This window comes from Amphiprion ocellaris, chromosome 5 (assembly GCF_022539595.1).
Source record: "Amphiprion ocellaris isolate individual 3 ecotype Okinawa chromosome 5, ASM2253959v1, whole genome shotgun sequence".
In the NCBI taxonomy this organism is placed as follows: domain Eukaryota; kingdom Metazoa; phylum Chordata; class Actinopteri; family Pomacentridae; genus Amphiprion; species Amphiprion ocellaris.
The window spans coordinates 40,064,454-40,082,988 of NC_072770.1; the positions used below are offsets into that span (position 1 = coordinate 40,064,454).

The 18,535-nt window shown below is 44.8% G+C and overlaps 1 protein-coding gene across 12 annotated transcripts in view; it reads left to right on the forward strand.

Moving 5' to 3' along the window:
* LOC111580519 (E3 ubiquitin-protein ligase RNF123) overlaps positions 1-18,535 on the forward strand; it is a 130,236-nt gene that overhangs the window by 35,557 nt on the left and 76,144 nt on the right. For 7 of the 12 annotated variants that reach the window (XR_008601741.1, XR_008601740.1, XM_055010835.1 and 4 more), the window contains 14 exons: positions 370-562; positions 2,003-2,148; positions 6,076-6,159; positions 6,595-6,702; positions 6,784-6,961; positions 7,269-7,343; positions 9,088-9,175; positions 10,799-10,951; positions 11,314-11,401; positions 11,496-11,580; positions 14,521-14,547; positions 17,498-17,637; positions 17,905-17,961; positions 18,388-18,519. Coding sequence is in view for 10 of the 12 variants with exons in the window: in XM_055010835.1 (XP_054866810.1) it covers positions 370-562; positions 2,003-2,148; positions 6,076-6,159; positions 6,595-6,702; positions 6,784-6,961; positions 7,269-7,343; positions 9,088-9,175; positions 10,799-10,951; positions 11,314-11,401; positions 11,496-11,580; positions 14,521-14,547; positions 17,498-17,637; positions 17,905-17,961; positions 18,388-18,519 (1,554 nt within the window). In the remaining 2 variants the exon portion in view is untranslated. The remainder of the gene's footprint in view (positions 1-369; positions 563-2,002; positions 2,149-6,075; positions 6,160-6,594; positions 6,703-6,783; positions 6,962-7,268; positions 7,344-9,087; positions 9,176-10,798; positions 10,952-11,313; positions 11,402-11,495; positions 11,581-14,520; positions 14,548-17,497; positions 17,638-17,904; positions 17,962-18,387; positions 18,520-18,535) is intronic. The other 5 variants (XM_035956360.2, XM_035956363.2, XM_035956362.2 and 2 more) reach the window with 3 other exon arrangements.

The following is an 18,535-nucleotide window of genomic DNA, read 5'->3' on the forward strand; positions in this document are numbered from 1 at the left end:
GAGTCTGGGAGGAGATGTTTGGTTTTTCAGTGTTTGGTGTCAGATTGTTTGCTGATGTTGGTTTGTGGTGCGAAGCTGATGGATCTTCTGTGGACCTGTTGATGGAGCTTAAAGGTGAGAACGTCTGATGATGCTAACATGCTACAGACAGACTGAAGGTGTTCATGCAGATACCTGGAGGACCTTCCTCTTCTCACTTCCTGCTCCTCTACAGAAACCTGAGAGTCTTTATGAGGTGTAGCTGATGGGTTAGGGTAGGGTTGTTTTTGCAAATGACACGTCTTTCTGCAGGTTCTGGATTTCTGAGGGTGAATAGGGTCCTTCAGAGCAGATGTTCAGGTGTGTTGATCAGCTGTTTTCTGATGACAGAGGCCATTCGGGGCGGCGGCTATGGGTGGAGCTCTGGCGAGGCCCAGCTGGCTGAGTTCTCCCACTCTGGGTCGGGCCAACCGGTTCCTGAGCACCGCCGCCGTCAGCCTGATGACGCCCCGACGGCCCTTGACCCAGCCGGAGAAGGTGAAGGTCCGGACCCTGGCGGTGGAGCAGCGGACTGAGGAGGACAGTCAGTACCCTTCAGTTATTTATTACTGGCTGCATTCACTGAGAATAGACAGAACTGAGCATTTAAAAGAACAAACAGAACCGAGGAAGACAGTCAGTAACCTTCATCTCTGATTTATTACTGGCTGCATTCTAGGGCTGGCCCGAATAGCAGTTTCTGGGCTCCGGATATTTGGCCCAATTAATGACGAATATCCGGATATTTGGTTCGTTCCGCGACATCTGACCGGAGGGGGGGGTGTAATCCGAATATTCGGATCTCAAAGTAAATATTCAGGTCCAGCCCCACTGCATTCACTGAGGATCAGGTTGTTTCTGCTGAACAGAACCAAACATTTACAAGAACAAACAGAACCGAACATTTAAAAGAACAAACAGAACCAAACATTTAAAAGAACAAATGGAACCAAACATTTAAAAGAACAAACAGAACCAAACATTTATAGGAACAAACAGAACCAAACATTTACAGGAACAAACGGAACCAAACATTTACAGGCACAAACAGAACAGAACATCTCGTTCTTGTTCTTCTTACTCTTGTTCTTCTTCTCCTTCTTCTCCTCCAACATTAAATTCCAGTTGAAGTTTCTACGTTTAAACTCAGTTTCTCAGATGGATCTGACGTATCTCCAGAGGTGTTTCAGGAGCTCTGGGACTGATGGAATTTATTTTAAATCAAGTTTTTACAGAAACAGACTCTGAACTGTTTGGTTCCACCAACAGTCTTCAGGTTCCTCATCGTGCCTCTTCTGGTTCTTTGTTCTTCTGGCCAGATCAGACTCTTCGTTTGTTTACCTTCTTGTTTGTCAATGTTGCTGCTTGGCTCCTCCCTCCTAATGACATCACCACATTCTGGTTGGCCAGAGACCAGCTGGTCATCTGTTATGTCATCATGAATTAATAATAATAATGATAATAATAAATAATAATGGACGAGCCAATCAGAAACGATCTGAATGAAAACTAAGATCTAGATATAAAACATCATCTGAAGCAAAGACCAGTGAAGGAATCATCAGTTTTTTTATTCAACTAATTAAATTAATTTATCAGAGAGAAAAGTGACAAATCTGAGGTTAGGTAGAAATACTGGATCTGAAATACTGACCATCCTGAAGGCCGACAGGAGAAACCAGAGAGTGACTTACAGACTTTAACATCGTTTTACTGTCAGACTGTTTAGATGTGCAGAAATGAGGCTCCGGCAGAGTTTGAAGCTCATGGTTTCTGTTGGAAGGCGGTTTGGGATGTTGGGTCTGGTTAGCTTCATTATTTCCCTCCAGAAAGCGGTTTGTGTGCTGATGCTGGGTCTCGTTAGTTTCAGAACTTCATCAGCAGAAGGTTCCCTCATCGACCGTTTACAGTCAGTTGATTAAACAGAACTCGATGCTCTCACCTGTTGTTTCTCTCACACCTGTCTCCTCTGTCACACCTGGAGTTGAGGGTAGCCATGGCAACGACGGTCTGTTGCTGGGACGACCGCTGGAGGAGCCGGACCAGGTGGTGGCCGACAAGTCGCTGCTGGAGATCGTGGACGGCATCGTGATGATGTACAACCTGAGCGTCCACCAGCAGCTGGGGAAGGTGAGCAGAAACCCATGGAGGAGAAGGTCAATAAAGACAGGAGGCAGTCACTAGAGGATCTTTCTCAACCGATATTCAACCAGATACTCAACAAAGACAACATATTTAATGTTTCAATCAATCTTTATTAGTCATTGCACACTTTCGTATTACAACGAAATTTCATTTGAGCTACCCTGCCAATGACAGCTCCGGCTGCTGCGCAGTGCTGCGCGCACCTTTCTTGAGGAAAAAAGAAAAAGGACATGTTGGGATCTGGGTAGGGATAGCAGAGGGTAAAAGAAAAAAAAAGGCTTGTACCAAATGAAACCTCCAATGTTGGGAAATTCAATTTGAGAAGGAACCTAAAAAAAAACCAAACCCGCAACAGGCAAAGCATGACATAAGACAACGATAATTGGGATAAGGATGTGGGGTGATGGAGGGGGGAGCACAGTTAGCCGGTTCCTGTGCAGCAATTTGTGCGCACGGATTCCTGGCTCCTGTGTATGGCGAGGGAAGCTTGTGGAGGCGGGGGGGATGGGGGTTATGGACATGTGTGCGAATGTTTAGCTCAGTCCTCAGTTCATGAGTCCGATGTGTGTGTGTGAGTGTAGCCCATCTTCTTCCGTCTCAGACCTCCGGTGTCTCAGTTCGCGAGGGTGGGAGTGCGATAACACAGCAAGGTTGCTATGGAGACGCCCTCGGTTGGCCCGGTCCAAAAGTCAACAGGTGTCCTTGGGAAGGTGGGGGGGGGTGTAGGAGAGCTATCTCTTGGCCATGAAACTTCCAGAGGAGTTTGTTATTGTTCCAGGGGCGCCAGAATGTAATCAGTTTCCTTCATGTTTAGGCGGGAGAGAAGTAATTTCACCTTCCCCCTACTGCTCTCAACAATTTTAGACCTCAGCTGTAGCGATTCTCACCCTGATGGCTTCCACTTTGCGACTCACATCAACAGTCACACCAAGCAAATTGTTCATCTTACGATTGTGTTCGTCATACCGAGCATCGGCAGCCGTGATCTGATCATTTGCGTAGACCAGCAGTGTTTGGACGTCGTTTCTGTCTGCGGTCTTCCTGATTTTCCAGAAGCTCAGGCCAGTGAACAAGCCAATTATCAGCAGGCCTGTCATCATAAATCCGAATATATAAACATCTTCCACGTCCTCCACGGATAGGGGTGCCAGGCACATGATCCCCTTCCATTTCCCCCAGGCGTCGATCACGTAACCAGAGGCGAAACTCCCATCCGGGCAGGTAGGCTCCCCTAGGCCTGTGCTCTTTGTGGCGACAATCTTGTCAATTGCGTTGAGAGACCAGTTAATCAATTCCATGATCGGTGTTTCGAAGGTCCAGTGCCAAGCGATCACTCCAAGTCAGACAGACGAGACGAAGACGAAGAAATGCAGCAAGCAGGGAGACATGAGGGTAGGGAGGAACAGAGATAGCGGAGCAAGGAAAAGTGTGACCACCTCCTACGAGAGCTGAGAGCAGAAGGAGCAGAAGGAGCAGAAACTGATGAACCGTTTTTATAAATGTTCACTCATTTTGAATTTGATGTCTGCAACATGAAGCTGGCCAGAACACTGGGAAGGCTCAGAAAACACCTGTCTAGAATGTTCCACAGGTGAGCAGATTAAACAGGTGCCTTCAAGACTGGCTGTAAAAGGAACCAAACCCCTGAAAGACTCAGTGGTTCAGGAGGACAGGACCACCTTCACCACTTTGAGAATAACTGAACAAAGAGTCCAACAGTTTCAGAACTTTTCTCTGGGAGTTTCATTGTCTGCAGTCCATAATATCATCAGTTTATGATGACACTGGTTTAATCCTCAGCAGTAACATCATAATACCATTAAAAGATTCAGAGAATCTGGTGAAATCTCTGCATGAAAACAGAAACCAACAGGAACGCTGTGACCTTCCATCCTCACCACATTAGAAACTGGTTTTATGGATCTTCTCCAGGTTGTTTCCTCCTGAAGAGAACCTTCATGTGGTGGATCTATGTCTTTGGATAAAAGCTTCTGATCAATGAAACTGTAGAACATGTTAGTTGAACAGTTTGTGTCCTTGGTTCCCATTCATTCACTGAGTGTAGTTAAAGGGAAGCAGGTCCACCTTTACAGGAACATGTTGAGACATCACCTTCAAAACCAGTCAATGTTTGGAAAAAAAAACAACAGTTCATCAGCTTGAACATTAAAGATCTTGTCTTTGTTGAGTATTTGTGTGAATATAGGTTGAAAAAGATTAACAAATGATTGTATTCTGTTTTTATTTACATTCAGTGGAACTAAGGTTTGAACCATTTAATAAACGTTCTGCTGCTTCCATTCATGAACTCAGAACAAACCAGTAGATCTGTCAACATCTCATGAAATAGTTCTAAGCTCAGACCTGATTCATTTACAGATAGACTATAGATAGATAGATAGACTATAGACAGATAGACTATAGATAGATAGATAGATAGACTATAGATAGACTATAGATAGATAAATAGATAGACTATAGACTATAGATACATAGATAGACTATAGGTAGATAGACTATAGATAGATAGATAGACTATAGATAGGCTATAGATAGATAGATAGACTATAGATAGATAGATAGATAGATAGATAGATAGATAGATAGATAGATAGATAGATAGACAGACTATAGATAGATAGATACTTTATTAATTCCGAGGAAAATACAGGTGATGAGTTCAGGCGCTGTTGAAGGTTTTTTCTGTTTTCCAGTTTCCAGAGTCTTTTTGTAGCTATTTTGAAGACTTGGTTTTCACCCATTGATTTTAATGCTGATGATGTGAACATGAAGGTTATAGTTCCATGTTTTATTCATGTATGCCAGTGACCTTCATGTTTAGTCTGCGGGGGATAAACTGTTCTACACATCTGTGATCCAGATCCACCAGCATCATTCTGACCAGTTCTAGATTCATTTAAGAACCTGAAAGGAAAAAAATCAATCTGCTGAATGAATGAAAGAAATCTGGAACCAGAGCAGAGTTAAATTGGAGATAAATGGAGTTAGTCAGAGTTCAGCTGCAGACCTCCACAGATGAACACATGAAGGCTGAAGTGAAGTCCTCTGGATCACAGATGTCTGGACAGAAAAAGTTAAAGTTTTATATAAACGATGGACGTTTGAAAATGTTTAAACGTGAACAAGAAGTTCTGGATCTAAGTCATCATCTGTCTTCCTCTGAATGAGACCAGTTTTCTGAATAAACATACTGAGTAGAAGGACATGAAAGACCATCAACTGTTCCTGAGGTACCAGCTGGATTCATCTACACCCAGAAGATCGCCTCCTGCTGGCTGCTAGAGAGAAAGCAGCTTTAAGACTCTGCATGTGGATGATGTGGGATGAGATCCTGGTGGAATATCACCATGTGTCTGGATGATGTGACCACCTCTAGTGACTGAACATGGTTTCTACTGGGATAGTTTCTTCTGGGGTGGTTTTTTCTAGGATGGTTTCTTCTGCGGTGGTTTCTCCTGGGATGGTTTCTTCTGGGGTGGTTTCTCCTGGGATGGTTTCTTCTGGGGCGGTTTCTTCTAGGATGGTTTCTTCTGGGGTAGTTTCTACTGGGGTGGTTTCTTCTGCTGGTAATCATCTGGTTGATGCTGAAACAGGAGTCTTCTTCCCTCCAGTCGGCCTCTCTGTTATTGCTGCTCCTTTTTCTAGTTTAAAACCCTCTCAGCTGAACGTGTCCACAGCCTTTATGGCCTCTATGTCCAGATGATTCACAGTCTGTGGTATGATGGAAACACATCAGAAGCTACTGTTCACTGAAGGCTGCTTTCTGTCGGTTTAATGAGGTCTGAAGTGTTGCTGCTGTCCGAGTGTAACTCCTTCTGCTGCTCAGAGGTTTGGTTAGAGGGTAAAGATAAAATGACCAAGAAAGGAGTAAACTATCGTTTGTTTCCTCAGATGGTGGTGGTTTCAGACGACGTCCATGAATACGCCGTGGCTCTGAAGGACACGGAGGAGAAGATCGCTCGCTGTCCTGCCAGGGTGAGCGCCGTCATACATTCAGACCTCTGGGTTAGGGTGAACCAATCAGGTCCTTCGTGGCGAACAACATGGCTGCCTTCTCTCTTTAGTTCAGGTTTCAGGTGGGGGGATTATGTCTGATGGTCCTGAAGCTGAACTGGAGCTGCTCTAACAGACGCTACTGTGTTTACCACAGTGGTGGAATGTAGAACTTCTAGAACTTTGGTGCTCAGCTGTTACCTCTGCTCATAGAACAGACCAGATGCAGAAAACAGTTATTTACTGGACTGATCTGACATTAAAACACTCTGGTTTAACTCTTTTTAAATAGTCTTTGGTCTCACTTGTCTGAGCAGCCACCAATCAGCAGCTAGCCTGCACTGTGGGGTGTAAATAAATAAATCTAAAATAAATAGAATAATAACAAGAACATAAATAAATGGAACTGTTTTTCAGAGAGCCGACATCCTGGATGAGCTCCAGAAGAGCCAGAAGGTTTTTGCAGAGAAGCTGAACCACCTGAGCAGGAGACTGGCCTGGATCAACGCCACCATCTACTCCAAGGTTGACGCCGCTCCGGTTCTGTTGGTCTTGACCGTTGGTTCTTCTAGGTTCTGATGGTTCCTCCTCTCTGTGGTCTTGCAGGAGAAGATGATGGATGTCTACTGGCTGCTATGTGTCTGCATTCGGACCATCGAACATGCCGACAACACCGGCTCTTTGTTCGCTTTCGCTCCGGAGTTGTACCTCAACGTGGCCATGAACGCTTACAGCGCCCTGAAGAACTACTTCAGCCCCGCCAACAGCATGGAGGAGCTCCCAGGTAAAACACCTAGGTATACCGTCCCGGTAAACCTCTGGTAACCAGGTAAACTGTCCAGGTAAACCATCCAGGTAAACTGTCCAGGTAAACTGTCCTGTAACTAGTTGCTGGTGAAGGTTCTGATGGGAACATCAGCTGATAGACTCGTGTTCCAGATGCCCCAGGAGCTGGTTGCTGTGCAGATGTTGGTCTGTCTGCTGCCATCGCTCTGTTCATGCAGCTCCTGCAGTGTCTCTGGTGTTCCAGTGAACGGTCATCTTCTCACCACGCTGTCAGCACTACCTCCATGTTTGTGTTTCCTCCTCAGGATACGAGGAAACCCTGACTCAGCTCGCTGCTATCCTGGCCAAGCACTTCGCCGACCCTCGCATCGTTGGAACAGGTAACACACACACACACACACACACACACACACACACACACACACACACGCGCGCACACACAGGTTTTTGTGATGTCAGAAGATGAGATGCAGACGAATCATTTCAGAACTTTCTCCACGTTCAGGAGAACCTAGAACCTGAGCAGCTCAACTTCAACACAAACTCAAGTCTTTGGAGGTAAAAATAAAAACACTGAAGTAATGTTTGGATACGTGCACACCCTTACACTAATACTTTATTACAGTCTACCAGGATGGAATGTCTTGACTTGGTGAGATTTACCTTCAGAAACACTCAGAACTCTGTCAGGTTGCTCAGAGATCCTGATCAACAGAACCTTCAAGTCCAGACTCTAGTTCTCAGGTGGACTGAGGTCTGGATTCGGACTCCTCCAGAATTTCCTCCTTGTTGTCTTCAAACCATCTCTGAGGATCTATGTCTGTTTGCTTCGACTCATCGTCTGAATGGAAAACTGATCTTCTCCACGTCTCAGTTCTCTTCAGATCAGGTTGTCCTCCAGGATTTCATTCACCCTCTACCTCTACAAGCCTTCCAGGACCTGCTGCTGAGGAACACCATGATGCTTCCATTACTGTGCTTCACATCATGATGCTGCCACCACTTTGGTGGCCTCCCTCTCTAGTCTCAGGTCTTGAGGACGTCCGGCTCTAGTCAGATTTATTTGTGTTCCATCTTCCTTCCATTTCTTCATGATGGATTTAACTGGACTTCAGGAGATCTTCAGGAACTTTAAATGTTCTTGTATCGTCATGACTGATGCTTTTCAACAAGCTTTCCTCAGAGTTTCTTGGTTCTGTCGTCTTCCTGGTGTGAAGACTAGATAGTGTTCCTGTTGTCCAGATATTCTCTGCAGAGTGTTCCTGTTGTCCAAATGTTCCCTGGACAGAGTGTTCCTGTAGTCCAGATTTTCCCTGCAGAGTGGTCCTGTTGTCCAGATGTTCCCTGCAGAGTGTTCCTGTAGTCCAGATGTTCCCTGGACAGAGTATTCCTGTTCTCCAGATGTTCCCTGCAGAGTGTTCCTGTAGTCCAGATGTTCCCTGGACAGAGTGTTCCTTTTCTCCAGATGTTCACTGCAGCGTGTTCCTGTAGTCCAGATGTTCCCTGGACAGAGTGTTCCTGTTGTCCAGATGTTCATTGCAGAGCGTTCCTGTTGTCCAGATGTTCCCTGCAGAGTTCCGACTCTCTTTGCGTTAGAACGCAGCAGTAACTTGGTGTGATTACAGATAAACTCTGTGCCGGTGTTTGGTTTCAGGGATCAGACTGAATGTGGAGTTTGTGTTTCAGATGGAGAGGGTTTATTGTGTTTGTTGTTATTTATCCACACAGACTCGTGTTTATCTGGATCTTTCAGCTGTTTTCTTCAGTCAAGTTCTGTGTTTGTGGTGATCAAGTTCTGACCGATGACGTCTTTAAAGTGAACATGAAAATGAAGAACCGATTAGAATCCAAGAGCTGCTGAGAACCTCAACAATAGATCTGATCAAAGAGCATCAGTTTACCTGGTTTTAGGAACCAAAACTTCAGACTGAATGCCTCTCTGTGTTTATCTGCCCTGCGGTCTTTGAATGCCTCTCTGTGGATGATATTAGAGTGTTCATCTGTCGCACGGTCCCTGAATGCCTCTCTGTGTAGAGTGTTTATCTGTCCTACGGTCCTAGAATGACTCTCTGTGTAGAGTGTTTATCTGTCCTACAGTCCCTGAATGCCTCTCTCTGTCCTCAGATATCAAAGACTCTCTGATGCAGGCCCTCGCAAGCTACGTCTGTTACCCACAATCCCTCAGGGCCGTGGAGAGGATCCCCGAGGAGCAGTGAGTGTTTCAGCCTCTGTCCGACTCAGTTTATTAGTGTCAGCCCACGAGTCGCACGAGTCCCTCGAGTCGCAAGTTCACAGGATTTAAGGTCACAGCTTTAAGGTGGACTGACATGTTGACAATAGACTGACTGGTTTAAGGTAGACTGACTGGTTTAAGATGGACTGACTGGTTTAAGATGGACTGTCTGGTTTATGGTGGACTGGCATGTTGACGATGGACTGTCTGGTTTAAGGTGGACTGACTGGTTTAAGGTGGACTGACATGTTGATGGTGGACTGTCTTAAGGTGGACTGTGTGGTTTAAGGTGGACTGTCGTAAGGTGGACTGAGTAGTTTAAGGTGACTGTCTTAAGGTGGACTGTTTGGTTTAAGGCAGTGTTTCTCAAATAGTGGGGCGCGCCCCCCTGGGGGGGCGCAGAGGCATGTCAGGGGGCGCGCGGGCGACTGGGAGGAAAAGGTCCTTCAACACGGTACTAGTTAGCTGAACTATTGTTTTAACGTCGGCCTGTTTTTCGCGGCGTACAACAATACTGAAATTGTGCTGGCCCCATAGACTGTATATGCCGTAGATATAAATAATAATAATAATAATAATGATCTTCTGTATATATCTATGGTATATGCACTGGCCGTTCAGACTCCGAAGTACAGACTCCTGAGAACAGGAGAACGCATCGTTAATGTGCAGTCGGAACACCAGCGTACTTGATCAAGTCACGTACTCGGCTTATCTCCTCCGATTATTTTTACCAGCAATTTCAAACATACGGCCTGTGGGCCAAAACCGGCCCACCAGACGGTCCATTTTGGCCCGCGGGACGACTTTACAAATGATAAAAATTACAAAAACATTAACTGTAAATTTGTAAAGCTGTAAATTTAAAATAATTTCTAGAACTTGACAAGTTGTTCTGATCATGAAGTAAAATACTAGATTGTTCAGTTCCAGATACCTGTGACTGAATGTTTTGTGTTTTTGTAGATAAACTGTTACCTGGCAGTTACAATGCATGTGTAAATGATGAACTGAGGCATAATAGGCTACTGTTGAAATTGAACTTGTTTTCCTTAAGAAATTTCAGGTTCATAATATTTTGTAAAAAGATCATTAAATGTGAACATTTTCAGAATGTACTTTTTTTTAACTAAAACAAAGGGGAAAAGTTGGAGCTGTGGTTATTTATAGGTTATTATGCTGTGATTTTACTGGTGGGTCCCACTGGAGATCAGATTGGGGTTCATGTGGTCCCTGGACTAAAATGAGTTTGACACCCCTGATCTTTACTGTGAAAAACAACAAAATGGAATCAGATAAAATAACACAGCCCTGCATATTCATGTTTTCACAGTTTATATATATATATATATATATATATATATATATATATATATATATATCCATCCATCCATCCATCATCTATACACCGCTTAATCCTCACTAGGGTCGTGGGGGGGGGCTGGAGTCAATCCCAGCTGACTCAGGTGAAGGCAGGGGACACCCTAGACAGGTCGCCAGTCTGTCGCAGGGCTACATATATAGACAAACAAGCACTCACACATTCAAACCTACGGGCAATTTAGAGTAATCAATTAACCTCAGCATATTTTTGGACTGTGGGAGGAAGCCGGAGTACCCGGAGAAAACCCACGCATGCACAGGGAGAACATGCAAACTCCATGCAGAAAGATCCCGGGAAAGCCGGGACGCGAACCAGGGATCTTCTCGCTGCAGGGCGAAAGTGCTAACCACTACGCCACTGTGCAGCCCGGGGTATGTATGTATATATATATATACACACACACACACACACACACACACACACACACACACACACACACACACACACACACACACACACACACACACACACACACACACACACACACACACACACACACACACACACACACACACACAAAGTTATTGAGGGGGCACGAAAGTTTTTTGTCCTCCAAAGGGGGGCCCGACAGAAAAAATTTGAGAACCACTGGTTTAAGGTGACTGTCTTGAGGTGGACTGTGTGGTTTAAGGTGACTGTCTTAAGGTGGACTGTCTGGTTAAAGGTGGACCGTCTGGTTTGAGGTGGACTGACTTAAGGTGGACTGACTGTAATTGTGTTTCTTTGGTTCCAGGCGAGTGGCCATGATGAGGAACCTGCTGGCTCCGTATGAACAGAGACCCTGGGCTCAGACCAACTGGATCCTGGTCCGACTGTGGAGGGTGACGACACACACAGAGACACACTGTTGTTGTGTTACTATTGTTGTGTTACTGTGGGTTACAGGCTGAACGTTGTGAGTCCTCTTTGTTTCAGGGTTGTGGCTTCGGCTACAGATACACTCGACTGCCTCACCTGCTGAAAACCAAACCTGAAGACGCAAACCTGCCCAGCCTGCAGAGTGAGTCTGTGTGTGTTGCTGTGTGTTAATGTGTGTTACTGTGTGTGTTGCTGTGTGTTACTGTGTATCACTGTGTGTGTTGCTGTGTTACTGTGTGTTATTGTGTGTGTTACTGTGTGTGTTACTGTGTGTGTTGCTGTGTGTTATTGTGTGTGTTATTGTGTGTGTTACCGTGTGTGTTGCTGTGTGTTACTCTGTTGCTGTGTGTTACTGTGTGTTACTCTGTGTTGCGGTGTTTTACTGTGTGTGTTACTCTTTGTGTTACTGTGTTACTCTGTGTGTTACTGTGTGTTACCGTGTTGCTGTGTGTTACTGTGTGTGTTACTGTGTGTGTTTCTGTGTGTGTTACTGTGTGTTCCTGTGTGTTACTCTGTGTGTTGCGGTGTGTGTTACTGTGTGTGTTACTGTCTGTGTGTTGCTGTGTGTTACTGTGTGTTACTCTGTGTGTTACTGTGTGTTACTCTGTCTGTTACTGTGTGTTACTGTGTGTGTTACTGTGTGTTTCTGTGCATCTTACCGTGTGTGAGTTGTGTTTCCTCACTCAGTGTGTGTTACAGTATGAGTTGTGTTTCCTCTCTCAGTGTGAGTTGTGTTTCCTTCCTCAGTGTGAGCCCTACAGTGTCAGTTTGTGTGTCTGTCTTCTGGTTCAGGTCTTTGGTTTCCATAAATAAATGGAGGCTGTGACTGACTGACTGACTGCAGATTATTTTTACTGCAGCTGCTGATTTTCGGCTTTAATCAGGACTCAAAGAGCATCATTAAAGTTGTGCGATACGTTTGTGCAGATTTTACAAAGACCAACATTTTATTTTAGGAAACAGCAGAGATGGAAGTCAGAATGTAAAAAAACACACAAACACATTTCTTCCTGAGGTTTTCATGAAATATTGAGTTCACATATCAGTTGTTTACTGTCTGCAGTTTGTTCAGTTAACATTTATATTACAACATATAAAAATACAGCTGCAGTCACGAAACAGACAGAACGTTTAACGTAAGACACCACAATTCAGCAGGTGCAGTAGATAAAATGACAGAAGTCACCATTATCAACACCTAACCCTCCGATGTGTGGATGGAGAGTGTTTCCATGTCAACCAGCTTCTCATTAACCCAGGCTATTTAACAAGATCATCCATCATCTTTGCACTTTTAAACTTTATTTTTATTTTTATTTTTTCTGTTAAAAATTTTGCCACCCTTGTATATATTGTAAATAAAACTGCTGTAACAATGTAAATTTCCCCTGGAGTGGGGAGAAATAAAGAACTTTATCTTATCTTATCTTATCTATCTTAATGAAGCTCTCTGGATTATCTGCTGCTTAATACATGATATATCCATGACACTGATTCTACTGCTGTTGGCATCCACGGCTCAAAGTCAAACACCTCTGTTAGTGGTATGCGTTGGACTCTGGTAGATGTTGGACTCTAGTGAGTGTTGGACTCTGGTAGATGTTGGACTCTGGTAGATGTTGGACTCTAGTCAGTGTTGGACTCTGGTAGATGTTGGACTCTGGTAGATGTTGGACTCTGGTAGATGTTGGACTCTGGTGAGTGTTGGACTCTGGTAGGTGTTGGACTCTGGTAGGTGTTGAACTCTGGTACTTGTTGGACTCTGGTAGATGTTGGACTCTAGTGAGTGTTGGACTCTGGTAGGTGTTGGACTCTGGTAGGTGTTGGACTCTGGTAGATTTCGGACTCTGGTAGGTGTTGGACTCTGGTAGGTGTTTGACTCTGGTGAGTGTTGGACTCTGTTAGATGTTGGACTCTAGTGAGTTTTGGACTCTAGTGAGTGTCGGACTCTGGTAGATGTTGGACTCTGGTAGGTGTTGGACTCTAGTGAGTGTTGGACTCTGGTAGGTGTTGGACTCTGGTAGGTGTTGAACTCTGGTACTTGGACTCTGGTAGATGTTGGACTCTAGTGAGTGTTGGACTCTGGTAGATGTTGGACTCTAGTCAGTGTTGGACTCTGGTAGATGTTGGACTCTGGTAGATGTTAGACTCTAGTGAGTGTTGGACTCTGGTAGGTGTTGGACTCTAGTGAGTGTTGGACGACTCTGGTAGATGTTGGATTCTGGTAGATGTTGGAGTCTGGTAGGTGTTGGACTCTGGTAGATGTTGGACTCTGGTAGGTGTTGGACTCTAGTGAGTGTTGGACTCTGGTAGAATATTGGACTGGTAGATGTTGGATTCTTGTAGTTGTTGGATTGGTAGATGTTGGACTCTGGTAGATGTTGGACTCTGGTACGTATTGGACTCTGGTAGATGTTGGACTCTGGTACATGTTGGACTCTGGTAGGTGTTGGACTCTGGTGGGTGTTGGAGTCTGGTAGATGTTGGACTCTGGTAGGTGTTGGATTTAACCAGTCCGTCTTGTTCCAACCCCCATCTGTGGTCACTCTGGTTAAAGAATGAGACACATGCAGCTGAAATGAGTTTCCTCCGTAGGGTTTGTGGATTCAGCCTTACAGAGGGTGAGGAACATGGAGTAGTCTTTGCTCCTTTAAAGGATCCAGTGGTGGTGAGGTGGTTCAACATCTTGTTAGGATCCTTCTTCCTTTAGGGATTAGGGAGGGGACCAGGAACTGTCTGCAGGGATCACATATAATATTTCTTCTTTTATTGTCTGAGCAGATCTGGGTCCAAAGAACATTTCGATTTCCTTCTGCAGCTCTGCAGTCCCTTATTATCACCAATCATTAATAGTGCACTATAAAAACTACTGTTTGTCCAAATTTGCACAAACTGATAAAAACCTTTCCAAATGACTTGAAATGTGATCAGTTGACAACAGCTGACATAAAAGAACGATCGTCAACACTTCCTGTAGAAACAGTTTGTCCAAAGCGTCCCTCCAGGGTTTCCTATCTGTCAGCATATCGGTGTTTCTGTCCTGCATGATGACTCTGTGTGCTTCCGTTTGCATGCCGTTCAGGAGATCTGTCCATTGCTAGTTTCCAAAGTAAGTTTTTCATTTCACCTTTCCCACTTACTCTTCTGCTGTCGCTCTTCTGGTTTATATTTACTCTTTGCTTCCCTTCACTGTGGATGACATTCAGTCCAACCTTCAGACCAGTAAATGATCTCAGTGGGAATTCACTTTCAACAAATCAATTACTGATCTCTGTTTCAGATGTTCTCCTTTCTGCTTATTCTCGAGGTACAGCTGTTAACCCTCACAACCCAGAACGGCCATCTCATTTTTGTTCACTGAGGTTCATTTTAAAGTCCTGCAGCTCTGTGGAACCAGAACGTCATGAAGAAGGAGAGAACTGACTTCTGTCTCTATGACTCTGAATGACAGAAATCCCAAAAAGAAACATATATTTGATTTTATTTATTTCACTAAAATATTTTAAAAACCTGGCATCATCGTGTCCAACATGTCTTCACATGTCCACAGATGTTACCAGCACTGGAACAGGTTTTGTCCTCTTTATACATATATTTAACTGATTATATTTGAATTAGTTTCCATCTTCGTCTCCTTGTTGCTCTGTGGAAACACTGCCTGCAGTTCACCTGAAAACGGTCCATTCACTGCCGGTCACTGTTTTCTTTTTAGATAATTTTTAAAACAGTGTGTAGAATAAAGTGACTGATGATGATTCTAAAGTCAGATTTGGTTTATTTAGACAGAAGAGCATGTCATAAAAACCGTCTGATAGTTTAAAAGTCTAATGATTCTTTGTTTTTTTCAGCTTTATGTTTAATAGTGGAGTTTAGCAGCAACCATGACTAAGACTTCTGAGGAGGTTCATGATGGAACAGAACGTAGAACAAACCAGGAGTCTGTGGACTGAAACATCAGACAGAAATAATGTCCACGTGATCAATGACTGTTATCAGTTGATCAGTTACTAATTAATGCTGCTATCATTAAGAATGTTATTTTCAGTTCAATTCTTTCCATATCTACCTTCATGCTTCTCCTGGATGACCGTGATCCAATAGAAACAAAGAACCAGGCTTCTATCGGTTCTGATTCCTTTAAATCTAACCCTAATCCGGATCACACCTTTAATTCTAACTCACCCTTTAAATCTAACCCTAACCCTGGCTTTGGTTTCTTTTTGTCCATCAGAACCTTCACTTGTCCAAATAATTAATGAGAAAGGACAGAAACTAACTTTAGATGAAACAAATCTTTCATACAACCTGAAGCAAACATTACAGATGTTGTAGAAATCCTTTACAACACACCAAAGCAGTGATACACATTAAACCTGATCATCTGCATTATACTGCTGCATGTAACCCTACCCACTAACCCTAACCCTATATTACCCCAACCTAACCCTAACCCACGAACACAAACCCTATCGTACCCCAAACCTAACACTAACTCTCCTTTAAGACAAACCTGCTTTCAGCTCTCGTAGGAGGCGGTCGCACTTTTCCTTGCTCTGCTATCTCTGTTCCTCCCTACCCTAGTGTCTCCCTGCTTGCTGCATTTCTTCGTCTCGTCTCGTCTGTCTGACTTGGAGTGATCGCTTGGCACTGGACCTTCGAAACACCGATCATGGAATTGTTTAACTGGTCTCTCAACGCAATTGACAAGATTGTCGCCACAAAGAGCACAGGCCTCGGGGAGCCTACCTGCCCGGATGGGAGTTTTGCCTCTGGTTACGTGATCGACGCCTGGGGGAAGTGGAAGGGGATCATGTGCCTGGCACCCCTATCCGTGGAGGATGTGGAAGATGTTTATATATTCGGATTTATGATGACAGGCCTGCTGATAATTGGCTTGTTCACTGGCCTGAGCTTCTGGAAAATCAGGAAGACCGCAGACAGAAACGACGTCCAAACTCTGCTGGTCTATGCAAACGAACGGATCACGGCTGCTGATTCTCGGTATGACGAACTCAATCGTAAGATGAACAATTTGCTTGGTGTGACTGTTGATTTGAGTCGCAGATTGGAAGCCATCAGGGTGAGAATCGCTACAGCTGAGGTCTAAAATTGTTGAGAGCAGTAGGGGGAAGGTGAAATTACTTCTCTCCCGCACAAACATGTGAATAACTGATTACATTCTGGCGCCCCTGGAACAATAACAAACTCCTCTGGAAGTTTCATGGCCAAGAGATAGCTCTCCTACACCCCCCCGACCTTCCCAAGGACACCTGTTGACTTTTGGACGGGGCCAACCGAGGACGTCTCCATAGCAACCTTGCTGTGTTATCGCGCTCCCACCCTCGCGAACTGAGACACCGGAGGTCTGAGACGGAAGAAGATGGGCTACACGCATACACACACATCGGACTCATGAACTGAGGACTGAGCTAAACATTCGCACGCACATTCCCATATCCCCCCTCCCCCCCGCCTCCACAAGCTTTCCTCGCCATACACAGGAGCCAGGAATCCGTGCACCTGCACAGGAACCGGCTAACTGTGCGGTGCTCCCCCCTCCACCACCCCACATCCTTATCCCAACTATCCTTGTCTAACGTCATGCTTTGCCTGTTTGCGGGTTTGTTTTTTTTAGGTTCCTTCTCAAATTGAATTTCCCAACATTGGAGGTTTCATTTGGTACAACGAGCCTTTTTTTTTTCTTTTACCCTCTGCTATCCCTACCCAGATCCCAACATGTCCTTTTTCTTTTTTTCTTCAAGAAAGGTGCGAGCAGCACTGCGCAGCAGCCGGAGCTGTCATTGGCAGGGCAGCTCAAATGAAATTTCGTTGTATATGAAAATGTGCAATGACCAATAAAGATAAAGATAAACCAGCAGCAGTGTTCCATATTAAATTAGATCTCCTGCATTACTCTGCTGCATGTTCTCTCTGCAGTCGAGACGATCTTTATTTCAGGTTCCCTCCATCATGGTTCCTCACCGCCATCTTACAAAGTTCTGACCAATTTTAGGAAATCTGGACTCCTGTTGACCTGTTCTGTATTCTGATTGGTTCAGAGCCCTGTCCGTCACTGCTGCTGCAGAGGCACATGGCCGAGCTGCTGAGCCTGGACAAGGACATGGCCGCCTCCTTCCTCAACAGTGTCCTGAACCAGCTCAACTGGGCCTTCTCCGAGTTCATCGGCATGATCCAGGAGGTGATAGTTAGTTCTAGAGCTGAAAGAATAGACCAGTGAAGAGGTTTAGACGGCTGTTTAAACTGTAGCCAGCTGCTAAATGTTAGCATTTAGCATGAGCTGCTAATGTGGCTGCAGACTCTCGTGATTGAACAAGTGCTTTAGCTGTGTGTCGGGAGGTAAAATCTAAATGAATTAATCATCAGTCAGTGAGTGTTGAGGGACTGGAATCATTATTTTAGGTAATTATTAATGTAAATCTTTGTTTGGTCCTGTTCTTCCTCTCAGATCCAGCAGGCAGCAGAACGTCCAGAGAGGAACTTCGTAGACACTCGTCAGCTCAAGGTAGAAACACATTTATTCAGTTTAACCAGGTTAAGCAGTTTGTCCAGTTTAACCAGTCTATAACCAGTTTAACCAGTGGCTTCATTTTCCTGAACAAGGTTGCTGTGACTCTGTAGTCTGGTTTAGTCTGATGTAGCTTCCTGACACCTCCACCTACTGATCTATTACCCCGATACCTCCACCTGCTGATATATTACCCCGACACCATTTCATTGTACTGTCCAGTCACCTTAATACTCCTCTGTGGGGCAAAGGGGCAGTTAAAGCTGACTCCGCCTCCAGCAGCTCTAACATTAGGTGTCATGTTGGGACATTTTAAATCTCATCCTGTCGTTTTGGTAGTTTTATGTCTCTATGAAAGGGTCCGTTACCTGTCAGGTTGCCTGTTAGGTGAACCTGCTGCTCTCCTATCCTTCCCTTGTCCAGGTGTGCGCGACCTGCTTCGACCTGTCCGTCAGCCTGCTACGGGTTCTGGAGATGACAGTCACTCTGGTACCGGAGATCTTCCTGGACTGGTCCCGTCCTTCTGCAGAGCTGCTGCTGCGACGACTCGCTCAGGTGAACACAGGTTATT